Source organism: Electrophorus electricus, chromosome 24 (genome assembly GCF_041902795.1).
Source record: "Electrophorus electricus isolate QZ-2024a chromosome 24, ASM4190279v1, whole genome shotgun sequence".
Lineage (NCBI taxonomy): Eukaryota > Metazoa > Chordata > Actinopteri > Gymnotiformes > Gymnotidae > Electrophorus > Electrophorus electricus.
Genome location: NC_137520.1, coordinates 1,482,501 through 1,494,790, shown reverse-complemented (window position 1 = coordinate 1,494,790; position 12,290 = coordinate 1,482,501). Strand labels below are relative to the sequence as shown.

Below are 12,290 nucleotides of genomic sequence, written 5' to 3'. Positions count from 1 at the left end.
GCCACTGTTGGGCCCCTGAACAAAACGCTTAACCCTCAATTACTCGAGTTGTGTTCAGTCAGAACTGTAAGTCGCTTTGATAAGTGTCAGATAAATGCTGCGCACGTGAGTGAAAACTGAAAAAACACAACCGTGTGTGTGAACGAACATGATAAAGAATCAGCATCATTTATTGGAATTTTTACCAACAGCAGCACCGAGATCCAGGGGCTCAGGAACGGGACACTCACCCTGCCTCGGCTAATGTCCAGGTGCACTAGCAGAGACGCCAGCTCCAGATCTTCACTGTAACTGTTCTTCAGCGGGACTGACCTCAAGCCTGGGAGAGTGACACACACACACACACACACAAAAGTGGATGTGAAAACACACCTAAGAGACAACAGGGCTGCACGCGCACACCCACACTCACCCACCCCCACCCCCACCCCCACACCGATCAGCTCTGCGGTCCCCTGTGCAGGACAGCATGGTGCGTGTGAGTACCACTCAGCATCAAAAATAAGCCCCACTCTGCTCCATGCGTCCTCGCACCACCTGTCCCTTGTACCTCGCATATCTGGTGCACTTCTGACTTCAGCGGTATGTAGCGTCCCTACTGCGATTACCGTGACGACACGATCTCCACCCCTCCGCCCGGCAGGGGGAACCTCACCTGTTTTGAGGCAGCTGATGGGGAAGGTGGCCTGTGCAAGGAAGTTCTGGTCGTTGAACATGTCGATCTCGTACACAACAAAGCGCAGGAACGCAAACATGGGGTTACACACGGTGAACCGGAAGGACTTCCGTGGCCACGTGGGGTTCAGGCCGTTATCCGCTACAAAAACACAGCACAAGGCATCGTGTGTGTATGTTATCGTATGGAAACATCTTGGGGGTAGACTTGTTTATTCTGTTCTTCATGCATTTTGTGTTTTAATAACACGGATGCTGTTCAGTGCTGTAGTTGTGACCTACGTTCACACTTACAGTATTTAATCACTTTTATCCAAAACGACTTTAAATTCTGACTGAACACAACTTGAGTAACTGGGTCTTGCCCTTAACTTGGTGGGGTTTGAACTGGTAACCTGATGGCCAGTCCAGTAACTTCACCACTGAGCTCCCACTGTGAGAGTGCATGTTCACGTTTACACGTTACACGCTTCTCTTTACAAATGACTCGCTCCACTATGGGCTCCAGTCCAGGGGGAACAGACTGGACCTGACACCAGCTTCTAATCACAATTAATGAAAACAAACGTCTGGCGTGGGGGAGGGCGTTCATCATCCTCACCCTCAGAGTCAGTCTTCTGCTTGGCGTTGTCGTATTCTGCACCACACACCTCGATCTCGATGAGTGGGCACACGATGCCACGGCCATGCTTGGGGAGGTGGCGTGCACCCAATACCTTCACGAATACGGGAAAAAAACCACACACACAAATCAAGTTTCTACCCAAAAAATAAATAAAAATCCACTCAGAGAAAAAAATTAAATCAGGAAACAATAACATTAAATAAGTGATGTTCCGTAAAGCGCAGCTTTAAAATAAAGGCGTTATTGATGTCGGAAGGCAGTCGAGGTCCGAGAAACTCCTCGAGGACCCGTTCTTGAGTGGTGTTGGAGAAACACATGGACACGGGGCGTGTGAGTGAACTCTGCAGGGAGGCGGGGCTCCAGAGACACTACTGCACTACGCCACTCAACACTCTCGTACCTCTATGATCAGTGTGACGGGCTCCACCCCTCTCAGAGAGTGCCTGTCAAAGGGGTCAAAGCTGTCGTCTCGCATGATTGGTGGCTGCAGCACGTAGCCACTCCTTCCGTTTAGCATAAAGAGGGCCTGGTTCATCTGCATGGGTTTGTCTGTGTGGAGGGGGGAAATTTTTTTTACATTTTTTTTTTTTTTTAAAAAAAGACACCAGTGAAACAGGAAGTCTGGAAGAGGAAGGAGGACGTGACCTCCGCGCCCCTGCTACCCAAGACCGTGGTAATGGATATCTGGCTTGGCCAATCAGAAGCAGCGCCGTTTGGTCTCCGCCCCCTACCTGCGGTCTGGAAGTTCAGCGCCACCAGCTGGCTGCCACAAAGCCACATGGGTAAGGGGTCGTAGTTGGAGGAGTCCAGGCGCTGGCCACGCGGGTAGACGCGAGACAGCTGCAGCCGGTTGTACTGCAGGAATTTCTTGCCTTTGATCCGGTTAACGTACTTCTCAGCCTTGGTCTCCGGGAACGAGGACATGTCCCTGAAACAGGCTCGCTCTGTCCCAATCTCTGCAAAAAACACACACATGCAAGATGCCGCAGCTCATGAATCTGGACACACTTAGTCTGGTTTATTACACCAGGAGTCTTATGAGTTGTTGTCGCACTGTTAAATTATTTTTGCATCAAATCATTTCAAAATAAAAGCACAGGGAGAGGCTCCCACAAAGCCTTATGGGACATGTACAGTCCATCCTTCCCAGCATGCCCCTCTGAGGTGTGCTGAGGGAACTCTTACTGTCTTCGTCGAAGGGCACGGGCCGGCAGTAGACCACCAGGTCGGAGAGCTCCAGGGCGATCTTCTTCCTTCTCTCCATCATCTTCCCCTCCTCCAGCTGAGCCAGGGGGAAGAAGCAGAACATCAACGCTGAGAAACTCTCTCCTCAAAGTTACATCCCTTCCCACCCAGTGCATCTGTGCCAGGGTCTGGAGAAATCTACCCGACATCCCAGACCATGAGGAAGCACGTTAGAGGACTTCCATGAACACAGACCTAGTGGTATACTTATCTATGGTGAAGTCAACATTTAAACAGAGGCATCAAATTAAAATACAGGCATCAAATCTACAAACTACAAAAAGGTTTGTTAAAAGAATCCACTTCAGGTTTTTCCCAAAGGCACAGACAAAGACCTGAAGGGACAGTTCATCAAATCTTCAGCCTTAGCAGCACAAAACACAGCTCTAGCTGGACTGCAAGACAGCATGCGGGGACTGGACACAGTTTCTATGGACGGTGTATTTTACATGCAGGACAGCCAGTTTCCCTGAACGGTGACAAAGTGTTTACGTATGTGTTGAGACGACCCTGGATGACTCCGGAGATACGGACCTTGGCTTCTGAGGTCATGGTGACCTCCCGGATCTTATGGACCCAGTCTTTGAGCTCATCCTGAGAACTGGCGGACACTTCCAGAACGGGGCCGGGTTGCAGAGAGCCCATGGACATCAGCGAGAAGACATACGGCCTAGCCCCCTTTCCCTCGTGCCTCGTCACTGCAAACACACACACGCGCCGGTTAAACGGCCTCCCTCCTTCGGTGATATAGTACATCAGATCGTCCTGCATTTGAGGAGCGCGTCCAACAGAGGGCGCTAGAGTCGGCGTCAGCAGGTGGAGAGGACAGGAAATGCTGGTAGCTGCACACTCACCGATCTGGCAGGAAGACACGTCCATGCTTCCCCTCAGGAGATCTCCCAAAGGGCTGTTCTCTGTCGCCTGGTGTGTGTGTGTGTGTGTGAGAAAGAACAGAGGACAGAGCGCAAAAAAAAATGTCAACACAGTGCAAGAGTAACCCACCTACGCCCCACTGCACACTCCCCCGAAAAACACTGCCAAAACAGTGTCGTTTTAACATCCTGTTAAAGTCTTAATGAGCCATTAGCTGCAATTAATACTGTTGATGTTTACTCATCTTCACTACCACTATTATTGTTGTCGCTGTCATTATTATTACTGCTGTTGGTCATCAGCAGCACGCTTATTTAAATGGTATATTTAAATATTTTCTGATTCTGTGATGTGAGTGTGCGAGTCACTCACAGATCTGTCGGGCTCCACTGCTGTGGGACTGATCTCCTCCACGTAGTTGGCAGGAAACCATAGCTGCTTCTTGCCCCCAAAGTCACCTTTCCACCTGTAGACACACGCACACACACTCTTTTTCCTCTTAGATCTCCACTGGCGGTACAGGCGCTGGGGGTGGAGCGTAAGCTGTTGTGACTCACCAGCCTCCTTCCTGTTTGTCTACATTCTGAATGATGGCATTCTTACTGAAGGACAGTTCATCATCCCTCTGGGCCTTGTACTCGTACATGGCTCTAACAGTGCACTACACACACACACACACACACACACACACACACACACACTTCAATCACTGAAACTACAGCAGGAGCGGGAAATTCCTGGACTGATGGCACCATGCAGAGTCCAGTTCCAAAACAACACCCCTGTCAAGCCTGGATTACCTGGATCAGGTGTGTTCCAGGTGAGGATGGAACCCTGTAGGGTGGTAAATCTACACACACAAACACACTATGTAAAAGGTGAGTGGTGGTCACCTTAAAGGTGGGCATCTGGTTAGCTTCCACGTAGAACCCGGGGTTGCGTCCCTCGTACAGAGACCCGTAGTCCGGCTCCTGCATGAGAAGGAAAGGAGACATCTACAGGTTAAGGGGTCTCCCACGAGAGAAGGAAAGGAGGCGTCTACAGGTGAAGGGTCTCCCACGGGCTCCCAGCAGCCGTTCCTCCTAGAGGAGCTAGATCTGGCCTGTAGGTGGACTGCACAAGCACGCAGATGTGCGCACGTGTGTGTGTGTGTGTGTGTGTGTGTGTGTGTGTGTGTGCGCGCGCGGCCCTGCTCCACCCACTGCTGTGCCGATCTTGTCCAGCGTCTCCTCGTTGATGGGGTAACGGAGTTTCATCTTGCGGTAGAGAGGGTGCTTCTCATAGTAGCTGATCAGGTCCACCAGACTGTCGAACTCCGAGTTGCCGAGCGTCACCGTCTGCCCCTCCTGCTGCACTCGACAGTGTTTAATCTTGCCCTCCGCTCTGCGGGACACACACACACAGGACGCGGTCAGGCCATCGGATGGATACGCAGCCTGGATCCAACAGGAAAGCTTTTCCCTACGGCCACGCAGTCAATCCAAGCACGGCCTCCCCACCGTAACCTGAGCCATAATCCATAATGATGGAAACTACTGACAAAAACTAAGAACCGTCGTCTAAAAGAGGGAGACATGGGAAAAGAGGCATGATGGTGGGGGAGTCAGCTAGAACAGAACTTACCGGAAGGAGATGGCAAAGGAATTCAATTCTGTTCTCTTCCTCACGAGGAAGGCACCATCACGTGGAACCCTCATCAGCATGTTTTCAGCTTGGCTACGGGACAAACACGCATGGTACCACCTGACACACAGAGAGAGACACACGTGAAAAAGAACGGTTGTGCTCTTTCAGTTACGTGCGCAGCATTTACCTGATGCTTTTATCAAAGCGACTTACAGTTCTGACTGAACACAACTCGAGTAATTGAGGGTTAAGGGTTTTGTTCAGGGGCCCAACAGTGGTAACCTCGCAGTGGTGGGACTTGAACTGGCAACCTCCTGATTACCAGTCCAGTACCTGAACCACTGAGACACCACTGAAATTTCAGTTCAATTCTAGGTAGCTTTATTGGCATAACTATACCAGGTACAATTTTGGCAGAGCAAATAATTTAGAACTGAACATGACAACATTAATTCAAGCAACAAAATACAAGTAATAAAAATAAATAAGTGACAAGTTATAATAAACTAGGTAACATAACTACATTATTAAAAATGATTACACAGAGATGTGTTAATAGTATATAGATTATTATTATTATTATTATTATTATTATTGTTATTATTATACAGTGAAAGGTGTGGTGGGTGTGTTAACATTATATATAATAATATACATTATTTCACTGTATAACCCTCACGGGGACCACACAGTCTTCTCACCACCCTCACGGGGACCACACAGTCTTCTCACCACCCTCACGGGGACCACACAGTCTTCTCACCACTCTCACGGTGACCACACAGTCTTCTCACCACTCTCACGGTGACCACACACAGTCTTCTCACCACTCTAACAGTGACCCCAACACAGTCTTCTCACCACTCTCACGGTGACCACACAGTCTTCTCACCTCTCTCACGGTGACCACACAGTCTTCTCACCACTCTCACAGTGACCACACAGTCTTCTCACCACTCTCACAGTGACCACACAGTCTTCTCACCACTCTCAGTGACCACACAGTCTTCTCACCACTCTCAGTGACCACACAGTCTTCTCACCACTTTCACAGTGACCACACAGTCTTCTCACCACTCTCACGGTGACCACACAGTCTTCTCACCACTCTCAGTGACCACACAGTCTTCTCACCACTTTCACAGTGACCACACAGTCTTCTCACCACTCTCAGTGACCACACAGTCTTCTCACCACTTTCACAGTGACCACACAGTCTTCTCACCACTCTCAGTGACCACACAGTCTTCTCACCACTTTCACAGTGACCACACAGTCTTCTCTCTCTACAGTCAGGATTGTTTATATCTGTGTGTTTCTCTGGTCAGATTGTGGTCACTGAGTCTGTACTTGGTGAGGATCTGTTTTTGCTGTGGATCTCTGACCGTGTAGAGATTCTGATATATTCTATATTCTGATCATTCATATTCTCTGTTTAGGGCCTGATAGTTCTGGGATTCACACTGAGATTTGGTCTCATTGTCCCAGTGTTTGTTAACTCTGACTGGACTTTGTTTACAAGTGCTGGACTGAGGCTGTTGTGTGTTAGGGGTCAGTAGGTTAGTTAGTCTCAGTACCAGCTGACAGAGGGGACCAGCAGAGGGGACCAGCAGAGGGGACCAGCAGAGGGGACCAGCAGAGGGGACTGGGTTTAGCGCTGAGCTCTTAGGTTTGAGAGACTTCATCCTGTATTTTGATTGCTGGAGTTTACATGCAGCCAAACTTTACAGATCTTTTATGAATGTGTAAAATCGACAGAAATCAGCCTAATTCCACCCTGGACGCATTAGTTGGTGTTTATCTTAGGACTTTTAGTACATTTCTGAATTAATTTTTATCTTAACCAGATAACTGATGCCAAATGTGAAAACATTTCAGCTGGAGATTCCTACTGGACAGTGCTGGACAACCCTCCCTTCATCTCATTAAACTACCTGAGAAATGAGCCCACCCGTTAGCCTGCCACACTGGTCTCAGATCAGTGGTGTGCTGGAGACTCACTCTTTGCTCTCGTGGGCATTGGTCTGGGGTACGGGCTCAGTCAGCTTCATCTCAAACTCGTTACAGCGCAGTGCCACCTGTTGGTAGTGTGTGATGAGGGCGAAGAGCGTGTCGAACACCAGGTTGTCCGTCAGGTAGAACTTGGGGCTCCCAGCCTCCTGGCGTGAGTGGATTCGACAGTGCTGTACTCGCCCAGAGCGCCTGCGGAAAACCACACCCACCATCAGACCACTGCTCCGTGATCTGACCTTTACATTTGACCTTTCACTTCAACCAGCAGACTTGCATGTCCATGTTATTTTTCTTCTACTGCAACATTTTAATTCCTTTAAAACATCACCTCTAGAAAAGCCTCTGTCCAATCCTACGAGACCAAGAGAGACACGAGATCTTTTAGCATCCAGTGAATGGACATAATCTCACTGCTCTGCCAGTGTCTGTCCAACCACGGACAGAAAGAACACAGAGGTTCATCATTAACTAGCTACACCAGACCAATTACAGAAGCAGGAGATCAAGTCCCTCCAGTTTAACGTCCTCTTCACTCAACGCTTTGTTGACCAATTATATTTGGAATGTAGTTCTCAAATAGATGTTGTGGTCATTTCTGTCTGCTCCTCAATCCTGTTATCTTGGAAAAGTGCCAAAGCTATGCTAACATAGGGGGCGGTCGCCATGCTAATGGAGAGCGGTCGCGCCCAAGCCGAGTACGGTTGTCCCAGCCTTTAGGTTTTTTTGTTTTTTACCAGAAGGACAGCGTGTAGTCTCCCACAAACGTCTCGCTCTCTCGGACCAGGAAGGAGCCATCGGGCGCTCCTGTCTCCAGGCAGTATTCCGACAGCAGGCGCTCGGCAATCTGGCGCCCGTCGCGGCCCGCTCCGAGCTTGCCATGGAACCACTTCTCACTCACGTGCTGGTCCATGCCGTTCCCCATCTGGAGCGAGGGATGAGGAGGAAGAGAAGAGGATGAGCAGGATGGAGGTGTCGCAGCACTACAGCTACATGGAGGAAACGTTCCAGGGCCTTCCTCACCTCACGATGTTCCTCCTCATCCTCGTTGGCTTGGTTACTGGTGGTCTCTTCAGAGTAGTAGATCTTGCTGCTCGTCAGGACGAAGAAGTGAGGATACCACTCCTGTAAATGGACAGAGTGATGTTACACACACAGCGCAAGACCAGGCACATCTTACATGGAAAATCCAGGAGAATCTTACATGGTTGATGGGGTCCTCGAGGAAGAGAATTCCATTCTTGATGGAGTTGCTAATGTCATTTTCCGAGTAGGGAGTCGACGTGGAAACCTCTTCATAAGCGCTTCCCTCCGCCAGCTTCTTGTGCTGTTATGACACCAGTCGCACCATCGCATCACTACAGGACTCCAATACCCACAAACCTCCGTGTCTGTTACCAAGCGGCCAATCGGCTTTCACCTTGATGAGAATCTTCCTCTTGAGTTGACTGGGTGAGGGAAGGCCATCGGCGGAGATGTCCACAGCTTTGGTGAGGAGCATCTCTCCAAAGACCTTCCTGAAGTAGGAAGCCATGTTCCTCTGCTGCACGATACTGCAGTGGTCCTCGATGGAGAGGATGATGGGATAGCTTTGAGAGGGGGAAAAAAAAAACAACCAACCAGGACACACAGGGTCAGCGAGGTCCGCCACCTGGTGGAGGGTTTCCTACTGGCTGATTTACAATCCAGTGCCAGAAGATTAAACATAAACAAAGATAACCCTCCCCAAACCAAAACAACCTTCAAAATAAAGCCATTACACAAACAAAACAGAAATATTACAAAGGAACATCAGTTTGACTAGAATTTTAATTTTCCTGTTCCAGAAGATAGTTTTACTGTGAGCTACACGGTGTAAATGCGTCAGGTCTGTACTCCAAACACCAGCCCCTAGTTAGCGTTCTAGCAAAGCTCCCAGGACTCACTCGGACGTGATGAAGGCGTGCTCCTTGATGGTCATCAGGACGTCATAGAACTTGATCTTGGTGGTGAGGGTGTGACCATGATAGATCACAGGCATCCCATCAGGGCCATCCCAGCAGTCCACTGTTACACACACACACACACACACACACACGTTAGGGCTGTGAAAGTTTCAGCAGCTGTAATGTTCACACATGCAGACTGGCTTCTTGCGGGGTTTGGCCTGACATGTCATCTGATTCTCGGCAGGAGAGCTTGGAACTACAGATCCATATATGACAGGACCGGTGGGGTGAAGGGATGCAGTCTGAGAATCATTACAGCTGCTGATTTAAAAACTACATAAACCGCCTAAACCATCTTTAAAGTGGTTCGAAAAGAAACTGGTCATGAGAAGAAGTGTGTGTACATGCGCGTCCCTTTAAGAGTCGGTGTTGAGGACAGATATGCCATAAGGTTAGTGTGAGTGGAACGTTCTTGGTAGGAGAGATGTTATCTTGAGGTATCTGTCATACTGGGCAAACAGAGAGATGGAAAGTGTTCCAAAGGCCAGGCGTCTCCCGAGCAGAGAAATGCGTGCACGTGTGTGTGTTCCACTCACACTCGATGCATCTGCACCCCATCCTAAGGCAGCGTGCATACGCCTCCAGTGACGACTCGCTGGAAAACTGGTCTCCCGTCAGGTAGCTAAAAAGACACACTTGTGTCAGGGCCAGTAGGTTTGTGCACTGTAATAGACCACCACCCCCCCAACACACACACACACACACATCCACACCTCCCCGAACACCTCCCCACCACACACCCACCTCCCTGAACACCCTCCCCCACACACCCACCTCCCTGAACACCCTCCCCCACACACCCACCTCCCTGAACACCCTCCCCCACACACCCCTCCCTGAACACCCCCCCACCTCCCTGAACACCCCCCCCACCTCCCTGAACTTCCCCCACACACACACACCTCCCTGAGCACCCCCACACACACCCCCACCTCCCTGAGCACCCCCACACACACCCACACCTCCCTGAGCACCCCCACACACACCCACACCTCCCTGAGCACCCCCACACACACCCACACCTCCCTGAGCACCCCCACACACACCCACACCTCCCTGAGCACCCCCACACACACCCACACCTCCCTGAGCACCCCCACACACACCCACACCTCCCTGAGCACCCCCACACACACACCCACACCTCCCTGAGCACCCCCACACACACACCCACACCTCCCTGAGCACCCCCACACCCACACCTCCCTGAGCACCCCCCACACAGACACCCACACCTCCCTGAGCACCCCCCACACCCACACCTCCCTGAGCACCCCCCACACCCACACCTCCCTGAGCACCCCCCACACACACCCACACCTCCCTGAGCACCCCCACATACACACCTCCCTGAGCACCCCCCACACCCACCTCCCTGAGCACCCCCCACACACACACCCACACCTCCCTGAGCACCCCCCACACACACACCTCCCTGAGCACCCCCCACACACACACCTCCCTGAGCACCCCCACACACCTCCCTGAGCACCCCCCCCACACACCCACACCTCCCTGAGCACCCACACACACCTCCCTGAGCACCCCCACCCCCACACCTCCCTGAGCACCCCCCACACACACACCCACACCTCCCTGAGCACCCCCCACACACACACCTCCCTGAGCACCCCCCACACACACACCTCCCTGAGCACCCCACACACACACCCACACCTCCCTGAGCACCCACACACACCTCCCTGAGCACCCCCCCCACACACACCTCCCTGAGCACCCCCCACACACACACCTCCCTGAGCACCCCCACACACACCTCCCTGAGCACCCCCCACACCTCCATGAGCACCCCCCCACACCTCCATGAGCACCCCCCCACACCTCCATGAGCACCCCCCACACCTCCCTGAGCACCCCCCCACACACACCCACACCTCCCTGAACACCCCCCCAAACCCACCTTCCTGAACACACCCCCACACACCCCTCCCACACACACACACACCTCCCTGAACACCCCCCACACCTCTCTGAACACCCCCCCACACACAAACCTCCACCTCCCTGAACAACCCCCCACACACACGCACACACCCCCCCCACACACACACACACACCTCCACCTCCCTAAACACCCCCCCACACACACACACACCTCCACCTCCCTGAACACCCCCCCCACACACACACACACACACACACACACCTCCACCTCCCTAAACACCCCCCCACACACACCCACACCTCCCTGAACACCCCCCCAAACCCACCTTCCTGAACACACCCCCACACACCCCTCCCACACACACACACACCTCCCTGAACACCCCCCACACCTCTCTGAACACCCCCCCACACACAAACCTCCACCTCCCTGAACAACCCCCCACACACACGCACACACACCCCCCACACACACACACACACCTCCACCTCCCTAAACACCCCCCCACACACACACACACCTCCACCTCCCTGAACACCCCCCCCACACACACACACACACACACACACCTCCACCTCCCTAAACACCCCCCCACACACACACACACACCTCCACCTCCCTAAACACCCCCCCCACACACACACACCTCCACCTCCCTAAACACCCCCACACACACATACACACACCTCCACCTCCCTAAACACCCCCACACACACATACACACACCTCCACACACACATACACACACACATACACACACCTCCCTAAACACCCCCACACACATACACACACCTCCACACACACATACACACACCTCCACCTCCCTAAACACCCCCACACACACATACACACACCTCCACACACACACACACCTCCACCTCCCTAAACACCCCCACACACACATACACACACCTCCACACACACACACACCTCCACCTCCCTAAACACCCCCACACACACACACACACACACATACACACACCTCCCTGAGCACCCCCACACCCACACCTCCCTGAGCACCCCCCACACACACCCACACCTCCCTGAGCACCCCCCCCACACACACCTCCCTGAGCACCCCCCCACACACACCCACACCTCCCTGAGCACCCCCACACACACCCACACCTCCCTGAGCACCCCCCACACACACACCCACACCTCCCTGAGCACCCCCCACACACACCTCCCTGAGCACCCCCCACACACACCTCCCTGAGCACCCCCCCACACACACCCACACCTCCCTGAGCACCCCCACACACACCCACACCTCCCTGAGCACCCCCCCACACACACCCACACCTCCCTGAGCACCCCCCACACACACACCCACACCTCC

At 52.4% G+C, this 12,290-nt stretch overlaps 1 protein-coding gene across 3 annotated transcripts in view; it reads right to left on the bottom strand.

Moving 5' to 3' along the window:
* The window catches only part of plcg1 (phospholipase C, gamma 1), a 30,334-nt gene that overhangs the window by 1,496 nt on the left and 16,548 nt on the right, over nt 1–12,290 (bottom strand). For all 3 annotated transcript variants that reach the window (XM_081707011.1, XM_035522360.2, XM_081707012.1), the window contains 20 exons: nt 9,579–9,664; nt 8,980–9,100; nt 8,475–8,643; nt 8,259–8,381; nt 8,078–8,179; nt 7,792–7,979; nt 7,046–7,246; nt 5,042–5,161; nt 4,621–4,801; nt 4,312–4,389; nt 3,976–4,079; nt 3,791–3,884; nt 3,400–3,466; nt 3,080–3,243; nt 2,486–2,582; nt 2,032–2,256; nt 1,701–1,849; nt 1,277–1,391; nt 656–817; nt 231–319 (listed from right to left, as the gene is read on the bottom strand). In XM_081707011.1, the coding sequence (XP_081563137.1) occupies nt 231–319; nt 656–817; nt 1,277–1,391; nt 1,701–1,849; nt 2,032–2,256; nt 2,486–2,582; nt 3,080–3,243; nt 3,400–3,466; nt 3,791–3,884; nt 3,976–4,079; nt 4,312–4,389; nt 4,621–4,801; nt 5,042–5,161; nt 7,046–7,246; nt 7,792–7,979; nt 8,078–8,179; nt 8,259–8,381; nt 8,475–8,643; nt 8,980–9,100; nt 9,579–9,664 (2,635 nt within the window). The remainder of the gene's footprint in view (nt 1–230; nt 320–655; nt 818–1,276; nt 1,392–1,700; nt 1,850–2,031; nt 2,257–2,485; nt 2,583–3,079; nt 3,244–3,399; nt 3,467–3,790; nt 3,885–3,975; nt 4,080–4,311; nt 4,390–4,620; nt 4,802–5,041; nt 5,162–7,045; nt 7,247–7,791; nt 7,980–8,077; nt 8,180–8,258; nt 8,382–8,474; nt 8,644–8,979; nt 9,101–9,578; nt 9,665–12,290) is intronic.